At 38.6% G+C, this 25906-nt stretch overlaps 1 protein-coding gene across 3 annotated transcripts in view; it reads left to right on the top strand.

The window, feature by feature from the left end:
• Positions 1-25906, top strand: part of USF3 (upstream transcription factor family member 3) — a 52872-nt gene that overhangs the window by 2201 nt on the left and 24765 nt on the right. The window contains exons 2-4 of one of the 3 annotated variants that reach the window (XM_086405768.1): positions 21202-21317; positions 24263-24327; positions 25652-25680. In XM_086405768.1, the coding sequence (XP_086261894.1) occupies positions 24281-24327; positions 25652-25680 (76 nt within the window). In that variant the 5' untranslated portion in view covers positions 21202-21317; positions 24263-24280. Of the gene's footprint in view, positions 1-21201; positions 21327-24262; positions 24328-25651; positions 25681-25906 lie in introns of all 3 variants that reach the window. The other 2 variants (XM_086405783.1, XM_086405776.1) reach the window with 2 other exon arrangements.

Raw genomic sequence — 25906 nt, forward strand, 5'->3', positions numbered from 1 at the left:
GGGCTCTGGGGTGCGTTGGCTTAGTTCCTCCGAGGCGTGTGGGGTCTTCCCAGACCAGAGATCAAACCTATGTTCCCTGCACTGGCAGGTGGATTCTTAACCCCTGGACCACCAGGGAAGCTTCCAACTTGGGTCTTAACCATATCTGTCATGCCTTACCTTTCTACCCTCTGACCCAGTGGTTCTCAGTCTGGACTGTATAGTAGAATCATTTTATGTGCTTTTACATTTTAATACCCAGGCTGCTTGTGTCAGAGATTCTCTTACTTTTGACATGGGGTGAACCTCAGCCATAGGTGTAGTCTTTAAAGGGCCCCAGGTGTTTCCATTTAGCATTAAGGGTTGAGAACTACTATGTGTCTAAAAAGTGTCCAATCTAATAAACTTGTGCTGTAGGCTCTTCTAAATCAAGCCTGCACTCACTTGTCCAGCTTTCCCCCCACTGCTTCCCAACATGAGCCTCCTAGTGGTCCCACACATCAGCGGTTCAGATCCTGGCTTTTGTTAGTGATGTTGGTCTTTCTCAGCGTAGGGATGCCCCCCTGAGCTCCCTCTCCAGTGACCGTAGTTCTGACTCTACTTTAATGAAGGTTTTCCTGGACAGCCCTCTCTAATTCTTTAGTGATTGGCTCCCTTTGAACTTTTCAGCCACATATTGATTAAGAGACTCCCTTTATGCTTATATCATCTGGTAGTTAAACTTCTTTTGTGTTTGTGTTTCATTATTCTTAAACTTGATGACAAGGAGTGTTTTATTGTTTGCTCTTCTACAGCAGTTTGCTTTGAGTCAGATTGATTTGCTTTGAAACCTCCCCAATGCAGCTTGCAGCCGTAGTTTCCGGTTTGATTCCATTCTGAATGTTTCTGTGTTGGTACCTTCCTCACACCTTAATTCACATCAGAATTCATGTATGTCAGTTTCTTCCATGTCTTTTCCTGACTTCTTCAGTAAGTTGATTTTTTCTCTTCTGTGGTCCCAATAACAGCTTGTACTTATTTCTCTGTTAACACCAATCACATTGCCCCTGAGTATGTGTTTATCCACCTTCTCTATGAGCCTGCTACCCCTGGAGCACCCACATTGAGGGCTCCAGAGGGTATAATTCACACTGTATTCTTGCATACCATTGCAACATGGTAGAGATAGAACCCCACCAACATAGCAACTGTGTTCTCTCATCTTTGTACTTTTGGGACCTAAAGTAGCACTAATTATTAGTAGGCATTCAAAAAATGTTTGTTAAATGAGTAAATGACTGTTGTGTTATATATTATGTGAAGATAGCCATATGCATCTTTAGCATAGGTTGATTTGGCATTAATTGATTTCACCATTAAATATTCTTTATGTCCTATACTACTATTATGGATTTGTTAAGGATTAATGGAATTTAAGTAATTGTGGTTATGATGGATCCCTTAAACATATAATCTTCCTTCCAATATGCGTGGAGATATATACTTTGAGTCTTTGAACTCTGGAAGTTGACTCTTGTTATCCATAAAATATTTGTGTAATGCTAAAAGAAAAGCTGTTAACTGTCCAATTAGATAATTTTTCTTTTTCTCATTAAGTTTTCCATATGGGTACAATTGCACTACTTTAGAAGGCCAGATCTTTTAATTAGATCAGTAGGGGATGATAAGTTGTTCCTATTAATGTGCTAATACTGGGTTTTTAATTCAGTTCATGAAGTATTTATTGAGTGTTTACCATGTGCCCAATACTCTTAGGTATTAAAGAGAATATAAAAGTAGTAAATGGTCTGGACTCAGCTCTTAAGACGTTTTTAGACTTATTGGGAGGATTGGGGAACATCATATCAAATAAGGGACTGAACACAGTATTCATTAGCTAATTTAAAATATGTACGCAAAATTGATGTTGCAGTGATGAATACCATGGAAAATTAAGAGAAAGACCAGATATTCTTTCAATCGACATTTATCACCCCCATACTGAGTACTAATTGTTAAGGATACAAATGTGGAAGCTTTGGTTTCTACCATTTAGAAGTGTATAATCTACTGGGAATACCCAATAAAAATATAGAGTGTATTTCCTCTTAACACTTTGTGGAGTGACAGGTACAAAGGCATGGAAATGAGAGAGGGCTTTTCTTGATTAAGGAGCTGCAAGTAGATTGTGGTGGTGGAAAAGTGGTATGTTAAAGGGCATGGACTTTGAGTCAGACACGTGTGGTTTGCAAACTCTTCTTCCTGAGAGATCTGAGCCCTCACAGACCTTGTCTGTGTGATGTGGCAGTAGCGTGGTGACTTCGCTGCCAGTGTTAGTGAAAAGCGGTACCTCCAGGGTCAGTCAGTTCCCACCTGTGCTCCTTGTGACTTCCCTTTTGTCTATTAGCTGGCTGCACGAGGAGCCTCAGACAGTCTTCCCTCCAAATTAATGAAGCCATTATTGGGTCCCTTGGCAAAAACATTCTCCCTTTAGCTACTATAATTTCTTGAGCAGCAGATATCCATAGTGAAGGGGACAGGGAGAAGAAATTTGTAGTGTAACCATGAGAAAGTTAAAGTGAAGTTGCTCAGTCATGTCCGACTCTTTGCGACCCCATGGACTGTAGCCCACCAGGCTCCTCCGTCCGTGGGATTCTCCAGGCAAGAATACTGGAGTGGGTTGCCATTTCATTCTCCAGGGGATCTTCCCGACCCAGGGATCGAACCCATCTCCTGCATTGCAGGCAGACGCTTTTAACCTATGAGCCACCAGGGAAGCCTGTAACCATGAGAGGTACCACTTCTACCTCTACTTCAGTTGCAGTATAAATTTCTGTTTGGTTGTGAGCAACAGAAATTGCTTTTGGCTAACTTAAGTGGAAAAGGGGGATTTATGGATAGATACTGGGTAAGCACACAGAAGTGGAAGGAAAGTCAAATAATGAAGCCTTGGGAAGACCAGAGGAAGCAGCTTCTAGGATCACATGGGCCTATGGGGCTAACTCAGCCTCAGCCAGTTGCCCTCCTTGCACTCCTGTTGGTCAGCCCCATGCCCATCCCAGGGGTGAACCCACTTTTAATAGTCATATCAGATCTCAGTAGCGAGACAGAGAAGCTCTCCAAAGGACAAGCGAGGTGGTATTGCCAGAAGGCACCAAAGAAGACATTTCCTACAGAGTTCATAGGATTTGGCCATGTGGAGGTCTTGATGTGTGAGCTTGATGTAAACAGTTTTTGGAATAAAAGCCAGATAACAGGGAGTTGAAGAGCAAATAGCAAGTGAGGAAGAAGGGACCCTGAGTATAAACTGCTTGTTCAAGGAGCCTGATGGTGAGGAGGGAGAAAAGAATAGGAATACCTAGAATCTGTGGCAAGGTCAGAAAGATAAAAAAGAATTTTAAAAACTTTTAAATGGGAAAGAATGAATGTATTTAATGTTAAAGCACTAGTAAAGAAGGAGAGATTAATAATATATGAAAGATAAGATATATTTTTGTAACAAGATTGCTAAGAAGTGGGAGTGATAGAGTCCAGAATAAAGGTAGAAGGTGAAATGTTAGCTGGAAATATTAGGGAAGGTTTTATAGAAGAAGACAGATTTCACTGAGCTTTAAAGAGTTAATCCGGTTTGGATAAGCAGAGTAAAACGGAGAGGTTATGCCAGTGGGAAAATAGTATAAACTTAGCAAAAAGTAAACTAACTGGTAAGGAGCACAGGGAAGAACCTATGTGAAGTGGGGAGGAGGGAAGAGTTGATGACGTGATCAAATGTATAACCCTGCTCCTCTGTGTTTTATACTAGGAGATGTGGATGAGCAAGCCTGGCCAGAAAAGATGGCAGTGTGAAGTAGGGTCAGGAAAGGCAGGACCCAAGAGTTTGGATTTGATGCAGTAGATATGGGGAAATGGTACTGTCAACTCTCGAGCAGGAGAGGCAGGCACATGATGGGTTGCAGTGCAACAGAGACATTGGAGTATAAAACCACTGAAGGATAGGGAAAGACTGGGAGCAAAAGACCGTTAAGTCCCAGACCTGTGTAAAATGGAGACTACTCTACCCCGGTAACAAACATTAGGAGATGAACATTGTAAACAAATTGATAGGATTCAGTGAGAAGATCTGAAGGTCATTTTGGGCTTTAAAGCAGGTTAAAATTTTGGTGGTGTTGATAAAATGGAGATTGGAAGTAGTTCTCTTAAGAGGCAAGGCCATTTTGACATGTTGCAAACAGACTCTGGTTTATTGCTTCGAAATAAATTGTTCTGAAGAGTGTTTTGCCTAACCAAAGATTTGGAATAAGAAGATCAGAATTGAAATGTTAGCTGTACTATAAAAACATAGCAGCTTTTATACAGAAAGAAATTGAAACTTTGTAGGGAAAAAGCAAATAGGAAAAAACATTCATCCTTGGAAGTCAAAATGAGAGAAAGACAGGATTCATGTTAGAGAAAGATGATGCATAATTGGAGAGAGGAAAACAGTGTGGGAGAGAGAATTTCAAGCAAAAGGAGAGGTCAACAACCTCATATCCTGCAGAGAGGAGAAGGCCTCTGGCTTGTTGAAAAATAGTCCCTGACCTCTAAGAAAGTAGTTTTGATGGGCAGGAGCAGTCAGAAGGCATACCACCATGGAGTTTAGAAGAGATTGGCCAGTGAAAGAAAGCTGAGTAGTTTCATAGAAATAGGAGGAGAGAAACAGAATGATAAATAGAAAAAGCAGTAAATGCTTGTTTAATATGAAGAAGCAAGAGAGAAATGGTTAAGGAGGGAATATAGTACTAAAGTTGAGCTATTTCAAATCCTGGAAGATGATGCCGTGAAAGTGCTGCACTCAATATGCCAGCAAATTTGGAAAACTCAGCAATGGCCACAGGACTGGAAAAAAGGTCAGTTTTCATTCCAATCCCAAAGAAAGGCAATGCCAAAGAATGCTCAAGCTACCACACAGTTGCACTTATCTCACACGCTAGTAAAGTAATGCTCAAAATTCTCCAAGCCAGGCTTCAACAATACGTGAACTGTGAACTTCCAGATGTTCAAACTGGTTTTAAAAAAGGCAGAGGAACCAGAGATCAAATTGGCAACATCCGCTGGATCATGGAAAAAGCAAGAGAGTTCCAGAAAAACATCTATTTCTGCTTTATTGACTATGCCAAAGCCTTTGACTGTGTGGATCACAATAGACTGTGGAAAATTCTTCAAGAGATGGGAATACCAGACCACCTGACCTGTCTCTTGAGAAACCTGTAGGCAGGTCAGGAAGCAACAGTTAGAACTGGACATGGAACAACAGATTGGTTCCAAATAGGAAAAGGAGTTCGTCAAGGCTGTATATTGTCACCCTGCTTATTGAACTTCTGTGCAGAGTACATCATGAGAAACACTGGACTGGAAGAAGCACAAGCTGGAATCAAGATTGCCAGGAGAAATATCAGTAACCTCAGATATGCAGATGATACCACCCTTATGGCAGAAAGTGAAGAGGAACTAAAAAGCCTCTTGATGGAAGAGGAGAGTGAATGTTGGCTTAAAGCTCAACATTCAGAAAATGAAGATCATGGCATCTGGTCCCATCACTTCATGGCAAATAGTTAGGGAAACAGTGGAAACAGTGTCAGACTTGATTTTTGGGGGCTCCAAAATCACTGCAGATGGTGACTGCAGCCATGAAATTAAAAGACACTTACTCCTTGGAAGGAAAGTTATGACCAACCTAGATAGCATATTCAAAAGCAGAGACATTACTTTGCCAATAAAGGTCCGTGTAGTCAAGGCTGTAGTTTTTCCAGTGGTCATATATGGATGTGAGAGTTGGACTGTGAAGAAAGCTAAGCACTGAAGAATTGATGCTTTTGAACTGTGGTGTTGGAGAAGACTCTTGAGAGTCCCTTGGACTGCAAGGAGATCCAACCAGTACATTCTAAAGGAGATCAGTCCTGGGTGTTCTTTGGAAGTACTGATGCTAAAGCTGAAACTCCAGTACTTTGGCCACCTCATGCTAAGAGTTGACTCATTAGAAAAGACTCTGATGCTGGGAGGGACTGGGGGCAGGACGAGAAGGGGACGACAGAGGATGAGATGGCTGGATGGCATCACCGACTTGATGGATATGAGTTTGAGTGAACTCCAGGAGTTGGTGATGGACAGGCAGGCTTGGCGTGCTGCAATTCATGGGGTCGCAAAGAGTCGGACACAACTGAGCGACTGAACTGAACTGAACTGAACTAAAGTGATACTACTAAAGAGGAAAGAAGTATGGAATCTCTCTCCACAGATGATGGAGTTAGCTTTAGGATGCTCTGGTAAGCTGAACGGACAGATGTGTAGATTGAGGTCTGTTACGATAAATGTAGGATCTAGTTAAGGAACTTGAACCAGATGACCTTTATCTTCCCAGTGAATTAGGGGGAAAATGGAAGAAAGGCAATTAAGGTGTCTTGATCTCTTGCTCTGTACCAGATTACTTTGCTTGATCCATTCCACGTGTTATCATGTAAACTCTTAACAGTTCTTTGAGGGATTTGTGATAATCTGCCAGTTTTAAATTGAGGGTGCTAAGACTTCAATGAATACTAATTTTTACATATTTAAATTTTTATTTCTTTGGCTTCGCTGGATCATAGTTGTGGCATGTGGTATCTTTAGTTGCAGCATACCAACTCTTAGTTGTGGCTTGTGGGATCCAGTTCCCTGACCAGGGATCGAACCGTGGCCCCCTGCATTGGGATCATGGAGTCTTACCCACTGGGCCACCAGGGAAGTCTTAAATTTTTCTCTCTTTTTTTTTTTTTTGGCTGCACTACAAAGCACATGGGATCTTTGTTACCCCACCAGGGATCCAACCTGTGCCCCCTGCAGTGGAAGGACGAAGTCTTAACCACCGGACCAAGGAAGTCCCTTGAATACTTATTTTAAAAACCAAATAGCTAGTGAATGTCAACTTTGAGATATGATCCTTGGTCTGAAATCAAAGGGTAGTCTCATTACCCTCTACCATTCATTCATTAACATGAGGTGAAAAGTATCGGGGCCTTGAGAGCATCTGTGTTACTGACTACAGTGGCTGTGTCTCAGAAGCATTTGAGGGGCTTTAAAAAGTTCCTGTACTTTATCCCTGTCACTCATTCCTTTATCAGCTTACTCCTTGATTATCCACTATATTAATCAGGGCTCTCCAGAAAAATAATAGGATGTATGTCACAAGATGAGTCTGGAGCATCATACAGTGCCAAAAAATAGGGAAGTACTACAAAGCAGGAAAGGAGGAAGGGGAAGGGCATGGAAAAAGAACACTGGAGTGCCCAATGGCCAAAGTTTGAACAGTTTGACCAACAAAATAGCTATAGCATTAAATTTTGACCCAAAGAATAAAATAAATATCCTGAGTTCATAATGATACAAGTAAATGATTGAATAAACAATTGAGAGAGAGGAGAGAAATCTCCTTCATAGAAGAATTCTGAAAAACGTGTATTTAGATATGTCTTCTCCAAGAGATGGAGATTTATTCCCCTCTCTTTGAGTTCGGACTCGACTTAGTAGTATTCACTTTCATAGAGACTATGAAGGGAAATATAGTAGCATTACTGTAACTACTTGAGTAGTGTTAACAAGAAATTTGAGGAGGACAATTGGTGGGGATGACTACTACTTTTACAACTTAAATTCTTCAGAATGATTTGAGTAGTCTAATATAAGGATGTTTTATTGTATAATGAAAAAAAATCTAGTTAAGTAGCACCAAGGATAAGAAAAATGGGAGAAAAAGAACACATCCTTATTAGTGTTGAAAAGCTGGGAACGGTGTCATCTAAGGATCAGAAACATTGAGGACTTTATGAAAAATGAAAAGCACATAGGAGCAGTTTCATGATAAAAGCATACAGCATTGAGAAGTCAGCAAACCAGTATAGACTTGAAGGGGGAAAAGCTAGAAAAGTGAGTTTCCCAATACAATTCTGGAAAACTCCAAAGCGCAGAGACAGAAAAGTTGAGGTTGGTTGTCTTAGCCCATGTTGGTTGTTTTAACAACATACCGTAGACTGGATGACTTACAAACAACAGAAACATTTCTCACAATGTTGGAGGCTGGGAGTCCAGATCAGGGTGCCAACATGGTTGGATTCTGGTGAAGGCCTTTTTCCGGGTTCAGACTGCCTTCTTGCTGCAGCCTCACAAGGTGGAAGGGGCAAGCGAGTTCTCTGGGCCTTCTTTCATAAGGGCACCAGTCTCATTCTTCTAAAGGTTGCACCTCTTAATGACATCACCTTAGGGATTAGGAGGTCAACATATGAGTTGGGGTGGGGGGATGCAAATATTCAGATGATAATAGCGGTCAAAAGGTAATTACTAGATTTTGTAACTGTATTAGGACTAATTAGAATAGCTAATAACAATGTTTACTTCTGGACTAACCTACTAGAACTTATTTATATAAATTAGGTGTATCCCCATCGGGCTTGAGGGCCAGAGAGAGAATCAGGATTATATCTCAGAGAACTTCTAATTGCCACTGTGAAATGTGGTGCTCCTCTCTTCACAAGTTACCCACCTAGCTGCTCCCCTCCATCTCTGTATGACACTCTTGACAGGCAGAACTCTCATTATCAGCATACAGGTTCATGATGCAGAGAAGAGTGATATTCACACGTATTAAAGCAGTGGTTCTAAGAGGTGGATGACCATTAAAATCACCTAGGTCATTTTTTAAATTTAAAGGTGATTTCTACAGTGCATCCAGAGCTGAGAACCACTTTTCTGGGGAAACCAACTTTAGCAATCAGTTCAGTTAACTGAGACTCACTAAATATTTAAGGAAAATCAAGAGGGTGAAAGAGGGACACCAAACTGAACAAACAGAGGAATTGATTTTGGGGGAAACAAATTGAACATAATAGATAATATTTGTTGTTTTAAAACATCCTCAAAGATTTTAGGGAATATAGTTTCCATAAAATAGCAATGGGGCGCTATAAAAGAGAAATAAGAACAAGAAAGTTTTTGGAAGTTGAAAACATATTTTCTGTGATAAAAAAATTTAATAGCACATTGAACAGCAGCATGGTTGTAATAGATTGAATGAATTAATGAACTGGAAGATGAGACCTAAGGAATTCTTCTGAAATATGGTACAGAAGAACAAAGAAGAAAATTTTAAGTTGTTAGACATGAAATACATATCTAGAAGCAGAACTAACACCTTAAGCTAAAGTTCTGCACAATTTCAGTTAAGTCTTTGTCAGAGGGAAGATGGTGGACATTTGGTGGGTAAGAATTAATGTCACAACTTCTGTATTGATAGAAGAGACTATAGATACTGTTCTTTAATATGAAGAAAATATATTTAAATTCAGTACTAGTATATCTTAAGTTATCGATATGTGATTCCTCTGCTGTTGGCTTTATTCTCTAAGCTTTGCTTTTCTTTGTGTGTAAATTTCATCCTCAGACTGGCTTCCCTCTTTTGGAAGATGTCTGCAAGTGCAGTATTTGGAATCACATCCTTTTTCTTTATAGTGGAAGGAGTGAGAGTATAACTACCTGCTTCATCAAAGGAAAGTCCTGAGCTTTGCTTTGATTGGATCAGTTGGAGACCATTCGAGTCAGAAAAAAAAAGATTTGCCAAGACCTGCCAAGGCCTACTACTGAAGTGCAATGACTGGGCTGGGGAGGGGAACATACTTCAGTGAAAATCGAGGAAGTTCATGAAACGAACAGGAGAAAATGTATAACGAGTGTCCATACAGTATGTTTCTTAAAATTGTTAAGGGTATTTATGAATAGAATAGATATAAAAGGAAAGACGATATTGAGGAAAATGAAGAAAAACAAAAAAATCAGCCAAGGAAAAGTAAAAAGATAGTGGAGGAGGGAAGAGAAAAAAGCAAAATATTATAGCAATGCAATATATTCTCTCTTTTTAAAGGCTCTTGAATTATATAGAAACAAATCTTCAGATTTGTGTTATTTCAGACAAACAGGAACAAAATAATGCAGAAAAATTAAAATAATATAAACACATACACACTCCAGGCAAATGTTGAATGGAAGAAAATGCATAATAATTTGTTATCAGACAAAGTTTAATTCCACACAACGAACATTTAATTGAAAAATAATTGATAAAACTTTATATACCTAAGGAGCTAAAAATACATACTTTTCTCAAATACTCATCTAACACATAACAAAAATATGTCATGTAACAGGGCTACACAGGAAATCTCAAATTCTGAAAATTAAAAATTAGTTATTGCCAGTCATAATGCAAGGAAACAGACAGACATACACACACACACACACACACACACACACACACGCACACACTCTTAACAAAAGGAGAACCAAAAAAGAAGAAATATAACTCCTTGGAAAGCTTTTTACTTTAACTCAGTTTGAAGAGGATATAAAAGTTGAAATTATAAGGAAGGAAAATTCCAGATAATAAAAACAAGCAAATTCTGGAAAAATAAATATAAATGATTCATAACATGTGAAATGATATTCAGCCTCACTAGTCCTCAAGGAGATGCAGGTTAAGCAATAATAATTTTTTTTTGTTGCTTTGAATTTAAAAACTTAAAAGATGTTGATTGTAGCCTTTTTTTGGTCAGCATTGTTTTTAATAGCAAACCAAGTGAAACAAAATCCAGAAATAAAAAAGGAAGAAGGATAAAGAGTATTAATCAATGGGTAACAGCTAAATAAATGATAGCTCATCCATGCTACACAATGCTATGCAGGTATTAAAAAGAGTAAGTTAAATTAAAAAGATGTCCATAGTGTATTTCTAAATTAAAATAAAGCATATTTCAGAGTGACATAGAACATGATTAAATTTTTATAAAAAAATTATGTGCGTATGATAAGATATATATGTAAATGTACACCTGTAGAAAGATCAAGAAAATTGATGTCAAATTGATTACCAGTTGGTAGAGGGTAGAATGAATAGGTTGTACTGGGGACTTTAATTTTCTTCCTTGGAAAAAGGGATGTGGTTAGAGGTAATTTTTTTGTCTTTTTGTTTTTCAGTATAGCAAAGAGTCAGACCTGACTGAGCGACTAACACCTTATTTGGATAGCATTTTAAAAAATTATTTAAAATTTAACTGAAACTATATAAACTATTTAGGAATTAGTAACTTGAAAACACTACATATCAAAATTTACAGGCTATGGACAAAGTTGTACCTTGAGGAGATATTATAGTCTTAAATGCATTTATTAGAAAGATAAAAATTAGTTCATAATGCATACATGTGGCAAAAATTAAAATTGCATATGAAATATCCCATGTATCCTATCTCCCATTTCCCTTGTGCAGTCCTTCCAGAGAAATTCTGTGCATCATTGACTAGCTGTGCATCATTTACATGTTCTTCTCTCCATCCCTAAGGATAACATATATACAAGTTTATTTGTAAATACATACATACATTAATTAATTAATTTGCTAGGGCTGCCACAACAAAATACCTAGGCTGAAGGGCTTAAATAAGAAAAATTAATTTTCTTAAAGTTCCTGAGGCTCAAAGTCCAGAATCAAGGTATCAGCAGGTTTACCTTTTTCTGAAGCCTCTTCTTGGCTTGGAGGTGGTTGCTTTCCCACTGTGTCCTCACGTGGTCAACTCTATGTCTTTGTGGTCTGTGTTCTAATTTCCTTGTCTTGTGAGGACACCAGTCATCTTGGGTGAGGGTCTATCCTAACGACCCCATTTTAACTTAACTACCTCTTTCAAGGTCCTGTTTTCAAATACAGTCACATTCTGAAGTATTGGCCATTAGGACTTCAACATGTGAATTTGGGGGAGATACGATATAGCACATACAAATACATAAATTCATATATTTGACTATCAGTACATACAACTGCATTGTACAGGTGGAACTATTAGGTTGAACCACCTGAAACTGCAGTTTCTAGAGGCAGAAAGTATGAAATATGGGCAATTTCAGGTGGTTCTATATGATCCTGTGATATATTTAATCAGTTTTCTTTTGATGAGCCTTTCCTTGTCTTTTGCTACTTGAATATCCTTGAATGAATATCTGCCGGCACATACATGAATATACTTGTAGGTAAATTTCTAGGAGTTGTTGCATTAAAGAGTTATGTGTTTCTGTGAACCAGATGTGGGTCCATATTATGTCAGGAGGGAGTTGGTCTGGGCACTGAGCCACAGGCCTTCCAGACAGGACAGAGACACCTCAGCGAAAGAGATGGGAGCTGTAAGGACAGAGACAGAAGTTGGGGAGTGAGCAGAGTGCAAGAGATTGTGTGGTGGGAGGCATTATTCACAATAAAGGAACTGTACTGATGTATTCCCAGTGGATTGTTTTGTAACTAGAAATGACTAGACGATTTTTATTATGTAGTTGTGACCAGTAAAGTCATGGCATCTGCCCTAATTTTTATCCAAGGAGTAGAATCACCCACCAACAGAGATTTGAACTGGGACAGGAAGGTGTTTTATACTGCTTGCATTTTATTTGTCCTTCTCATTTAGTTTAACAGTTACTAATATATGCGTAAGTATTTGCTTAGAGATGAATCACAAAGAGTCGGACACGACTGAGCAACTTGCACTCACTCACATAGGAAAAATATTTGGAATTGATATTACCAGATTGTTAAAAGTATAAGGGCATTGGTACTTTATATACATATATCTGTGCTGTTTAAAATTTTACAAAGAGCAAGAATTATTTTTTGCAACTGAATTAAAAAAAAAAACCCTGAAAGCATGAAGTTCTCTGAATTTAATTGTGATACAGTTTCTGAGCCAGAAGTTTTGTAGTTTTGTATGGGCAAGAGCAAGGAAATGGTCTAAAAAATGCCAAACTGTTTACAGTGGGTATTCCTGAAGAGTGCAGTTGTAGAGCTAAGTAACTTTTTCATTTAACTTTATATATTTCTAGACTCTTCAAAAATGATTTTTAAAATAATACTGTATTGAATATTTGGAAACTGCTAAGAGAGTAGATGTTAAAAGTTCTCATCACAGGAAAAACATTTTGTGATTGTGTGTGGTGATGAATGTTAATTAGACTTGTAGTGAGCATCTTGTAATACAGACAAATATCAAATCATTATGTTTATACCTGAAATTAATGTTATATGTCAATTATATCTCAAAAATTATTTTTTTATACAAACAGGTTACAAGTGTAGCTTAAAAATAAAAAAATAAAAACTATGCTGAGCAAATTACTATACCCTTGGCTTATTTCTTTTTCTTGAAGTGTTGTTTCACTCAAGTGCACAGTGAAAGCAGGACTTCATTATTTCATATTCTTACATATGTCATAGCATCTCAAGGTGGGCATTTATGAAACCTCCATGACTGATGGCACACAGCATGATGTTGAGGAGGAAGGAGCCAACAAACATTGTTAAATTGTAATATTTCTTTTTTTTTTTTGTAATATTTCTTTAATGGCAAAGGAAATTAGAATTTCTGATAACAGTTACACAAAGCAGAAGACAACACAGCACATTCATAAACAGCTCCTCAAGTTCCCACTGAGATGGAAAGCAGCTGCTGCAACCGCATGCATAGAAGGATTCTTTTGCGCATGAAAACCACCTCTGTGCTATTTTTGTACTATTAATACAGATTTAAAGACTTAATGAGTTGAATCAGGTAGACCACGTAGGAATTTCTTAATCTAAAATGCTGGACGTGATAAATACAAATAATAGCTCACATAGCAAAATACAGAGGGCAAAGATGCCTCAAAGCATGAATAAGATGATAGAATACATATATCCAAGATATTAAACATAAATGCTGTAACCATAGTTTTGAACAACATGGGAAAATGCCCACTTTAAGTGAAAAACAGAACAGAACATTGTCATGGCCTAACATTTTAATGGCTGTGACCCAAACCAGGACTTATGCTTAATTGTGTTGTAATTCCATGGATCGTATTCAGTAGTATGAGTCATTTTGATTGGAGAGGACTATGGATTTATTATAGATCTCATATAAAGAAATGGAACATATTTTAAAACTGCATATCTATGTACCCACTTGTCCAGACATTTTAAGTAATTGTAAAATGTTTAGGAATGCATTCCATGGTAGCAGAACAGAAGCAAACACAGAGATTGAAAAGATTTTTCTCAACTCATGGACAAATAATGTTCATGCAGTGTGTCATAAAATATTTTCAATTAAGACACTTTAATTCCAGTTTGAAATTTTTGTGGTTAGAATTGGGTTTTTCTCTTCATCGTATCTAAAGACACAATTTAAATTAACTTTTACCACTAATTTGCTTCTCAGTGGGAAGAAAACACAACTTGCCACTGAACAGTTAAACTGAGTTTCTCTTAAATGCTGGTACTTGTTTGTGGTGGTTTCACATTTTTCCCATATTAGGAAAATTGGGGATGACTGGTAACTAAGTAGAATTTGAAGTCACCTGCTAAAAGAAAGCAGATGTACAAACTGCTGAAAAGGATGAATGGTAGAGAATTTCAGATTACCCAAAGAGACTTCTATTAACAGTTTCTTTTTTTTTTTTTAATTTTAAGATCTTGATTGAGATATAACTGACATACCATGAAGTTTACCATTTAAAATGTAATTTAGTGGTTTTTAGTATATTTATGGAGTTGTGCAACCATCACCATAGTCTAATTTTAGAACATTTTATCATCCCCCAAAGTCCGACCCCTTCTCTCCCTCCCACTCCACCATTAGCAGTCATTCCCCATCCTTTTTAGCCCCTGGCAACCACGAATATACTTTCTTTCTCTATGGATTTGCCTGTTATGGACATTTCCTATAAATGGAACATATGAAGGTCACAATATGTGACCTTTTGTGTCAGACTTCTTTCACTTAATATAATGTTTATAATATAAAGGATCACCCATGTTGTAGCATGTATCAGTACTTCATGCCCTTTTATTGTCAAATAATTTGTCATGCCCTTTTATTGACAAATATATTGTCAAATAATATTCCACTGTGTGGATATATCACGTTTTATTTATTTGTCATTTGGACATTTCTCTTGTTCCAACACTTTAGCTGTTAAGAACATCGCTGCTACAAACATGTACACATTTTTGAAAACACATGTACACATGTGTTTTCAGCTCTCTTTGATATATATATCTAGGTGGAATCGCTGGGTTATAGGCAACTCTGTGTTAACTGAGGAAGTGCCATACCGTTTTCCAAAGTGAGTACACCATTTTACATTCATACCAGCAACATATGAAATAAGTGTACACTTCTGAATGTATGCATTTTTTCCAGCTTTATTGAAGTATGATTGACAAAGCTATATGTAGTTAAGGTGTACACCAAACACCAGCCAAATAAATTCCAGCCATCAGCCAAATAAATAAGTAAATAAATATTTAAATAAATGAACTTCCCTCATAGATCAGTTGGTAAAGAATCTGCCTGCAATGCAGGAGACCTGGGTTCTCTTCCTGGGTCTGGAAGACCCCCTGGAGAAGGAAATGGCAATCCACTTCAGTATTCTTGCTTGGTAAATCCCGTGGACAGAGGAGCCTGGTGGGCTACAGTCCACGGGGCCGCAAGAGTCGGACACGATTTAGCGACTAAACCACAACCACCAAGGTGTACAACATAATGCTTTGATATTTGTATACATCATGAAACGACTATCACAATCAAGCTAATTAACACATCTATCACCTCACATAGTTACTTTTTGTGGTGAGAACAATTAAGGTTTTCTCTATTAGCAAATTTCAAATATACATTACTTTATATTAACTACAGTCACTGTGCTGTACATTAGGTCTTCAGAACTTTTCATCTTTTAACTGAATGTTTGTACCCTTTCACCATTTTCCCCTAGCCCCTACCCCTGGTAACAAGAGTTTTACCCTCTCTTATTATGAGTTTGACCTTTTTAGTTTCCACCTAAAAGTGAGATCAGTATCAATAATCTCAGAAATATCAATAATCTCACATATGCAGATGACACCACCCTTACGGCAGAAAGCGAAGAAGAACTGATGAGCCTCTTGATGAAAGTGAAAAAGGAGAGGGAAAATGTTAGCTTAAAGCTCAGCATTCAGAAAACAAAGATCATGGCATCCAGTCCCATCACTTCATGGCAAATAGATGGAGAAGCAGTGGAAACAGTGGCAGATTTTATATCTTTGGGCTCCAAAATTACTGCAGATAGTGACTGTAGCCATGAAATTAAAGGACGCTTACTCCTTGGAAGAAAAGTTATGACCAAGCTAGACAGCATATTAAAAACAAGAGACATTACTTTGTTGACAAAGGTCCATCTAGTCAAGGCTATGGTTTTTCCAGTGGTCATGTATGGATGTGAGAGTTGGACTATAAAGAAAGCTGAGCGCCGAAGAATTGATGCTTTTGAACTGTGGTGTTGGAGAAGACTCTTGAGAGTCCCTTGGACTGCAAGGAGAGCCAGCCAGTCCATCCTAAAGGAAATCAGTCCTGAATATTCATTGGAAGGACTGATGCTGAAGCTGAAACTCCAATACTTTGGTCACCTCATGCAAAGAGCTGATTCACTTGAAAAGACCCTGATGCTGGGAAAGATTGAAGGTGGGAGGAGAAGGAGATGACAGAGGATGAGATGGTTGGATGGCGTCACTGACTCAATGGACATGAGTTTGAGGGGACTCCAGGAGTTGGTGATGGACAGGGAGGCCTGGTGTGCTGCAGTCCATGGGGTCTCAAAGAGTCAGACATGACTGAGCGACTGAACTGAGATCACTCTGTGTTTGCCTGTGTCTGGCTTATTTCATTTAGCATATTGGCCTTCAGACTGATCCATGTTGTTACAAGTATCAGGATTTCCTTTTTTTTTAAGGCCAATTAATGTGTGTTTGTGGGAGGGGCTTTCCATATAGATGTGTGTGTCAGGCTTTCCTTATAGATGTGTGTGTCAGGCTTTCCTTATAGATGTGTGCGTCAGGCTTTCCTTATGTGTGTGTGTGTGTGTGTGTGTCGGGCTTACCAGGTGGCACCGTGGTAAAGAACCTACCTGCCAATGCTGCTGCTGCTGCTGCTGCTAAGTCGCTTCAGTCATGTCCGACTCTGTGCGACCCCATAGACGGCAGCCCACCAGGCTCCCCCATCCCTGGGATTCTCCAGGCAAGAACACTGGAGTGGGTTGCCATTTCCTTCTCCAAAGCATGAAAGTGAAAAGTAAAAGTGAAGTCGCTCAGTCGTGCCCGACTCTTAGCGACCCCATGGACTGCAGCCTACCAGGCTCCTCCGTCCGTGGGATTTTCCAGGCAAGAGTACTGGAGTGGGGTGCCATTGCCTTCTCCAACCTGCCAATGCAGGAGATGCAAATGATAAGATTTAGATCCCTGTGTTGGGAAGGTGACAAGATTTAGAACCCTGGGTTGGGAAGATTCCCTGGAATAGGTAACAGCAATCAACCCATTCCAGTATTCTTGCCTGGAAAATTCCATGGACAGAAGAGCCTGGTGGGCTATAGTCTTGAGGTGTTGCAGAGAGTCAGACACGACCGAGCATGAGTGTATATATATCACATATGATATATGAAATAATACATTCATATAGTACAGTATTTTCTGTACCCATTCACCTGTTAGTGGGCACGTAGGTTGTTTCCGTATCTTTGCTACTGTGAATGATGTTGCAGTAAATTAGAGTATAGATATTTCTTCGAGATAGTGACTTATTTCCTTTGGATATACATTGAGAAGTGTGATTGCTGGAACATATGGTAGTTCTATTTTTAATTTTTTGAGGAACCTCTGTGCTGTTTTCCATAATGGCTGTACCAATTTATGTTTTCACCAATGGTGTCCAAGGATTCCCTTTTCTCACATGCTTGCCAAACCTTATCTTTTGACTTTTGATAACAGCCATTCTAACAGGTGTGAAGTAATATATCTTTGTGGTTTTGATTTGCATGTACCTGATGATTAATGATGTTGAGCATCTTTTCATACACTTGTTGGTCATCTGTATGTCTTCTTTGGAATATATATCTTCTTCCTTGAATATAAATATATTTTTAAAAGAAACTTCAGGGGATTAAGTGGCAGTGACCTTGAAAGAGCCTTTTGAGATGCTGGTAATGTTCTATATATTGATCTAAGTGGTGGTTATATGGTTGTATCCTTATATAAAAATACATGAGGGATTTCCTGGTGGTCTAGTGCTTAGGATTCTGGGCTTTTGCTGCTGTGGCCTGGATTCAGTCCCTGGTTGGGAAACTGAGATCCTGCAAGCCACACAGCACAGTCAAAAAAAAAAAAAAAAAAAGAGAGAGAGAAAATAAATAATAGGTGATTAGGGTGAACTTAAATTAGTGACTTATTGTATGTAAGTTATATATCAATAAAAAAGAAAAAAATCCTAACTGCGTTGTCCTTTTTTCCATTTTACTGTAGACTAGGGGACTTCATTTTACTTCATATCAGGGCTAGGCTAGTTTCTGTGGATTGCTCTTCAAGAACCACTGATCTTAAGATACAATCTGAACACATTCATTAGGTGTAAAATATTCCTTTATAGTCTGGTCCAGGTTCCCTTTCTGCCCCCCACCTCCCACAGTAGAATTCTCAGATCTCTGTGGTGAAAAAAAAAATGAGAACACTGGTTGCCTCTGTGGGAGTAGGGGAAGGGATTGACAGGAAGGGTCATGAGAGAACTGTCTCTGATGATAATAATGCTCTGCGCCTAGATAGGGTTTGTGTCACACAGGTATATGCATTTGTCAAAACTCACTGATTATTATACTAAAATTTGTGCATTTTACTAATATGCAAGCTTTTCTTCTTGGGGAAAAAAGTTACCTCATGGGGAAAAGAGATATGATTTGGGGACTTCCCTGGTGGCCCAGTGGTTAGAACTTCGCCTTCCAGTGCCGGGAGTGCAGGTTCAGTTCCTGATCAGCGAGGTGAGATCCCACAAGTGTCACAGTCAAAAAACCAGAATATAAACAACAGAGGCAGTGTTGTAACCAATTCAATAAAGACTTTACAAATGGTCCACATCAAAAAAAAAAGAAAAAAGATGTGATTTTTGATGCAGGGGATCTGAAGGCCACACTTTGAGAACCACGAACTTTGACTAATTTCAGAAATAACTTTCTTACCATGAAAAATAATAATCCATAGATTACTAATGTAACATTTTGACAGTTTTCTTTAAAAATTCATGATACTTTAAGTATTTTAAAGGGTGTATTTGTATTTGGTTATATAAATATTGTATTAAAAATGCTGTTTCCTTATTAGTAGAGTAATAAGTGGACAAGGATTCATGACAATATTATATAGTTCTTTGTTCCAGTAAATGTTCTTTTTCAGTGTCAGGAATGCAATTTTAATATCAGGAGATACTGGACATGGAAGTAATTTTGCACTGAGTTAGGTTAATTGAGTTGGTTAAAATGTGCTTTGAGATGGATATTTATAGTGACATTTGGTAAGCTGGGTGATTTTGATTTGAGGCTGTATTCCTCTTTGAGTAAACTGCTGGCTTTCACCTCAGTGCAATATATTGATTGTGTCTACTTATGTGATAGGGCTCTATTGTCATTTGCTTTAAGATCCTAGATGTTTAAAAAAAAGTAACGCTTTTACTTCATGTATCTTAATTGTAACGTCAATCTGAAAAGTTTGAAAAAAGGACAACCTGAGGGGAACAACTGGAACAGTGATATTAATCACCAAATGCCAACTCATGTGGGTATGAGGCAAATCTGACCTTACTGGTTTATAGGTAAAATTATCTGGTCAACTCTCATACCACATCCCAAACAATCTCTCCTACAGTAAAGTATTGGTCAGCTCCCTGAATTTCACCAAAATAACTGCCTGTGCTTTCAAGATGTCCTGATAAGAACCACCTGGGGGCACGCATTAAATTTCAGGCTACTACCTTGGAGATCGGAATTCCTTCTTTTGAGACAGATTCAGTGCATCTGGGATGAGCTGAGAACCTATATTTTTAAACTGTTACCTTTGGATTAATAGGAATGTTTAGGAAATACTGACCCATTCCAGTGTTCTTGCCTGGAGAATCCCAGGGGTGGGAACCTGGTGGGCTTCCGTCTGTGGGGTCGCACAAAATCAGACACGACTGAAGCGACTTAGCAGCAGCAGCCGTGAAAAAGAGTTTCTTTTGTACAAAAAAAAAAAAAGAAGAAGAAAAGAAAAAGAAAAATCACAAAGAGACCTTTTTGGAAATATAGATTCCTGGGCCCTCCTTCAGTTCAGTTCAGTCACTCAGTCGTGTCTGACTCTTTGCAGCCCCATGAACCGCAGCACACCAGGCCTCCCTGTCTATCGCCAACTCCTGGAGTTCACTCAAACTCATGTCCATTGAGTCAGTGATGCCATCCAGCCTCTGTTGTCCTCTTCTCCTCCTGCCTTCAATCTTTCCCAGCATCAGGGTCTTTTCAAATAAGTCAGTTCTTTGCATTAGGTGGCCAAAGTATTGGAGTTTCAGCTTCAGCATCAGTCCTTCCAGTGAATATTCAGAACTGATTGCCTTTAGGATGTACTGGTTAGCTCTCCTTGCAGGTTAAAGGACTCTCAAGAGTCTTCTCCCAACACCGCAGTTCAAAAGCACCAATTCTGTGGTCCTTCTTAGCACTTCTCATTTGTCTAGGATGAAGCCCCCGCTTTTTTTGGTGGGGGGGTGAGGGTGGGGAGGGCATGCTGCAGGGTTTGTGGGATCTTAGTTCCTTGAGCAGGGATTGAACCCAGGCCCACGACGAGGAAAGTCCTACCTTCTGGACAATCAGAGAATTCTCCCCATGTTGACATTTTTTAAGAGCACATACAATGTGCAGATATGAGAGCTGTCTTCCTGATGCCTTTAGTGGAAGGTCCTTGAGTAAGTCTTCAGTCACTCTCACAAGAGAGAATGGGGAAGTAGGAGATTGAAGGAAAGATAATTTTAGAATTGAGGACAATTAGTGTAAAAGCTAGGCTGACAGCAAGTGACAGTAGCCATCATAAGAAAGGAGAGACTCACCTCCTGGAGCCTGTCCCATGGCTGCTGTGCTACCATTTTTGTGGGGGTGGAGCATGCATAACCCACTGGGAAGTGACTTTTGAAAGCAACTAGGTTCATTAACTTTTAAGAGGTGGAGAGAATTCAGGATCACCCTGTAAGCCACGGAAAATCTGCCTGCCCACCCTAGGTTGCTAGTCCTCGTTTTATTCATGCTGCTAATGGAAACATGTAAACATTCACCCATTTTTCTCTTGTGTAGTAAGAAGAAAACATAACTTATAGACCATCTTCTGGCAGAAGATGATAGATTTGGATCAGAAACGAGAGGCGTTGGAAGCCAGGAATCAAAAGTGAAGAGATTCTGCAAGCCCTTGGGTGAGAAAGGTGACAGGGATTGATTGATTTACTCACGTGTCCCGCATTATGTAATGTGAACTTGCTTTTAGGCTGATCTGGACTTTATAAATGTTAGGGAGAAAATGGGATAAATAAGCTGCCAGAAATAGATCTACAGCACACGTTTCTCCTCAGGCTGATTCAGTCAGTACTTTTCTATCAGCACCTTGTCTGCATCTATTTCTACTTCTTTCCCAGGACTCTTCTCCCTCCTTTCTAGAGCTAAAGCCTTAACCAGAAATACATCATCAATATCCATTGTTGCTGTTGTTCAGTCACTAAGTCATGTCTGACTCTTTGTGACCCCATGGACTGCAGCAAGCCAGGCTTCCCTGTCCTTCACTGTCTCCTGGAGTTTGCTCAAACTCATGTCCATCGACTCCGTGATGCTATCTGAACATCTCATCCTCTGTTGTCCCCTTCTCCTCTTGCCCTCAACCTTTCCCAGCATCAGGGCCTTTTCCAGTGAATCAGCTTTTCACATCATGTGGCCAAAATATTGGAGCTTCAGCATCAGTCCTTTCAATGAACATTCAGGGTTGATTTCTTTTAGGCTTGACTGGTTTGATCCCCTTGCTGTCCAAGAGACTCTCAAGAATCTTCTCCAGGACACAATTTGAAAGCATTAGTTATTTGACTTTCAGCCTTCTTTATGGTCCAACTCTCACATCTGTACATGACTACTGGAAAAACCATAGCTTTGACTAAACAGACTTTTCTCAGCAAAGTGATATCTCTGCTTTTAAATACACTGTCTAGGTTTGTCATAGCTTTTCTTCCAAGGAGCAAGCATCTTTTAATTTCAAGGCTGCAGTCACCATCTACAGTGATTTTGGAGCCCAAGAAAATAAAGTCTGTCACTGTTTCCACTTTTCCCCATTTATTTGCCATGCAATGATGGGACTGGATGCCATGATCTTAGTTTTCTGTATGTTGAGTTTTAAGCCAGCTTTTTCACTCTCCTCTTTTACCCCCATCAAGAGGTTCTTTAGGTCCTCTTTGCTATCTGCAATTAGAGTCATATCATCTGCATATGTGAGGTTATTGATATTTCTCCCAGCTGTCTTAATTCTAGCTTGTGATTCATTAGCCTGGCATTTTGCATGATGTACTCTGCGTAGAAGTTAAATAAGTAGGGTGAAAATATACAGCCTTGTCGTACTGTTTTCCCAGTTTGAACCGGTTGTTCCATATAAGGTTCTAACTGTTGCTTCTTGGTTCATGTATAACTTACTCAGGAAATAGGTAAAGTGGTCTGGCATTCCTATCTCTTTAAGAATTTTCTACAGTTTGTTGTGATCCACACAGTCAAGGGCTTTTGCATAGTCAATGAAGCAGAAGTAGATGTTTTTCTGGAATTCTCTTGCTTTTTCTATGATTCATCTGATGTTAGCAATTTGATCTCTGGTTCCCCTGCCTTTTCTAAATTCAGTTTGTGCATCTGGAAGCTCTTGGTTCACACACTGCTGAAGCCTAACTTGAAGTATTTTGAGCATTACCTTGCTAGCATGTGAAATGAGCGCAGTTGTACAGTAGTTTGAACATTGTTTGGCATTGCCCTTTTTTGGGATTGGAATGAAAGCTGAACCTTTTCCAGTTCTGTGGCCATTGCTGAGTTTTCCAAATTTGCTGGCATATTGAGTGCAGTACTTTAACAGCATCATCTTTTAGGATTTGAAATACCTCAGCTGGAATTCTATCACCTCTACTAGCTTCGTTCATAGTAATGCTTCCTAAGGCCCACTTGACTTCACACTCCAGGATGTCTGGCTCTAGGTGAGTGACCACATCATTGTGGTTGTCCAGGTCATTTATATCTGTGGCTAACATTGATTAAATCCTAACTACAACTAGGCACCATGCTGTTGTCCTTTCCTTATATTATTTCATCTTTTCTTTCTTGAAACAACCTAGTGATCTTGATACTGTGATTATGATCCACTTTCTAGATGAAATGTCTGAGTTTCCAAGAGGTTACACAACTTGCCCAGGACCTCACAACCAGGAAATGGCAGAACTAGATTGTAAACCCACACTGACTCCAATTCCTTCTTTCTGCCTTCAGAGAGAAAATGGGACACTGCACCTGCAGCCTCTTGTAGTGCATCAGAACAGTAGCCCAGCTTGACAGGCCTCTTCTGAAAGATTGCCAATCCCTGGGATTTAGAGGCATTAAAGTTACTGCAAAATTCTTGAAAATCAGAAGAGAGAGGGAAATCACTTATAATATTCCTGGGCTTATATAACTGTGTTTAATATTGTAATATATTTGCTTTCAGGCTTTTTGAGTGTATTTCCATATAATATATGTATTCTTTAGTATCATGGTATTTTAAGTATTAATAGAATTTTCATACTCAAACTCAGATTTTAATGATTCTCAAGTGATAGTGTTTAAAACTTCTAGCAGTTTGAAATGAAAGAAGCCCAGCAAATGAGTAAGTGAATGGATGTTGCTTCCATATGTGGGATAGCATATATTGTGCACTTGTCACTTTTGGGTTTTCTGCATTCAGAGAGAATAGCCATTGATTTCAATTTTGTATCATGAGCAAAGAACATATTCTCCCAACTCAAGTATGTTTTACCTGTCTTTCCAGATCTTGCTCAAATCTGTACCCCTTTTAGGCTTTTCTTGATTTCCAAATCTGTAATGATCTTTCTCTTCTCCAGTGTTCTCAAGCACTTCCTGGCTATATCTCACATTTGACATTCACCATGTTCTCTACCTGCTGGTTATAATATTTTTTGTCCTATCTTCTTATACTTTTTTTCCTGTCCACAATACCTAATCCAGTGCTTTTTCATGATGTCATTTTTATTTTTTTAGCATCTTGGTATTCAAACCAAATTGCTATTAATCAGTTTCTCCCAGATACTAGAATGCCTTTAGACTGTCTGACATGTCTTTTCATGCCTTGTAGGTTCCTATCACTGTAACCATGCCAGAAATGACAGAGAATGAGACTCCTACAAAAAAGCAGCACAGGTATGAAGCCACAGTCCAAAAATAATAGAGTTTTGGCAGATAAGCAGAATTGGTCCCCACTTTTTGAAATAGGTAGTCCTTTAGGGAACTTTAATTTGGATGGCTAGAAAACCATTACTCTTCAAAAATAGCTGTGGATAAATATAAATAGATATATAGAAAGGGGTATATAGTTAAAATTTACCTGTCCTTTGAATTCTGCTAGCAGTATAAGTGGTAAAATGACTATCAGTAGTTAAAACAGTGTAATACCTAAATATACGCTAAATGTTTGTTTCTTCTGAGATTTTTACTTGCATTCAGTATTAGTCTTTGTGGTGGACGCAAAGCTCACTTAGACTGAAGTCAGTTTGAATAGACATTTTGTGACGTTACGAACCATTAATGCCATTATGCACATCAATATAACATTAGTTCTGGTTCCTTGTATAATACCTCCTTCAGAATTTCCGTCATTTTGGGCAATGTTTCTGCTTAGAATTGCATGACCAGTGGTTCCATTATTAAATATTACAATCACTGTTAGAGATTGGATAGCTATTAGAGAATGCTTATGTATTGAATAATGGTGTATATGGGAAAATTGGTGATTTTAGTAGATCACCTTTTGAGAAAAATGTAAGAATTTGGATAACCTAATTTACATAAATGCAAGAGATGTCTCAGATGCCAGTTGTTAGTGCCTGCCACACTTCCCTCCCTGGGGTCACAAGGCTCCTCTTTACTGTTTGTCTTCTTTACACAGTCACCCCTGCCCTTAGCCAGTGCCAGAGCAAACACTGGAAATCAGCTACAGTTGACCCTTGAACACAGTGGTGGTTAGGGTATAGCCAGACCTCTTATTCACAGTTCCTCCATATCCACGGTTCCATATCCTTGGATTCAACCAACTCTGGTTCCTATGGTACTATAGAATTCACTATTGAAGAAAATCTCTGTATAAGTGAACAAGTCCCAGATCGTGTTGTTTAAGGGTCAACAGTACTTGGCATATCACTTTAGGAGTTGACTAGCTCCTTAATTAAATTTTTCAAATAGGTCAGTTTTCAATGACTGATTTACTTCCCAACCAATGACTTTGGGGTAAGAGAAAATAGAGAATAGTAGTTACTTTCAGTAGTTGTGAATTCTGAATTTATACTGATGTATCTGCAGTCAGGTTTTTATACCATAATCTATTATTGAGAAAATTTTCTTTAAAATGTCTTCTTATTGATATAACAAATACAAATTTTCATCAAATTATTTTTTATGGTTCTCAAAATATAAAGTAAAATGTTTTCCTATTATTTTCATGTTCTTATTATCTATATTTTTGTTTCAGAAAGAAAAACCGGGAGACACACAATGCAGGTAGAAACAATACTTGAAAATTTACTTGTTGGCATTTTTTGTATTCAAAATGAAATTATACTGTAGCTGATTGTGTTTTCATGTTATGAGTACAGAATCATTATTCATTACATTCTAGGAAAGTGTTCTTTTATTGTTTGGGGTTTTGTTTTTCATTTTTTAAAATTGAAGTAAAGTTGATGTGCAATATTATATAAATTACAAGTGTATGACATAGTGACTCACA

The sequence above is a fragment of the Bos grunniens genome, chromosome 1 (genome assembly GCF_055505025.1).
Source record: "Bos grunniens cultivar Pamir isolate PY7600 chromosome 1, Bosgru_T2T1.0, whole genome shotgun sequence".
Lineage (NCBI taxonomy): Eukaryota > Metazoa > Chordata > Mammalia > Artiodactyla > Bovidae > Bos > Bos grunniens.